General features: G+C 51.3%; 1 protein-coding gene across 1 annotated transcript in view; it reads right to left on the bottom strand.

Moving 5' to 3' along the window:
• LOC119589500 overlaps nucleotides 1-227 on the bottom strand; it is a gene marked incomplete in the record, with an annotated part of 30,146 nt that extends 29,919 nt beyond the window's left edge. Inside the window, 1 exon segment of the mRNA XM_037938100.1 lies at nucleotides 18-227. Coding sequence (XP_037794028.1) covers nucleotides 18-98 — 81 coding nt within the window.
• Between the last annotated feature and the right edge of the window lie 7 nt (nucleotides 228-234).

Here is a 234-nt window from a genome sequence, read left to right as displayed (position 1 = left end):
CTCTTTCTCACACTCACATCCACCGACAGCCCAACTCGGGGGAAAAATCTGATACGACGGTTCATCCCTGGGAACGTAGCGATAAAATTCCTCGTCATCTTTGAACCACTTGACGGAGTAAATAAGGGAGTCCTCAGGCTCAAAGTCACACCGTAACTCCGCTGTCTCTCCGCGTAGTTTGTAAGGAGGGATGGATGTCTCACGAAGTCGCAGACCACCGCAGCACGCTGTAAA

Source organism: Penaeus monodon, chromosome 25, assembly GCF_015228065.2.
Source record: "Penaeus monodon isolate SGIC_2016 chromosome 25, NSTDA_Pmon_1, whole genome shotgun sequence".
Lineage (NCBI taxonomy): Eukaryota > Metazoa > Arthropoda > Malacostraca > Decapoda > Penaeidae > Penaeus > Penaeus monodon.
This window is presented reverse-complemented; position numbering and strand designations above follow the sequence as displayed.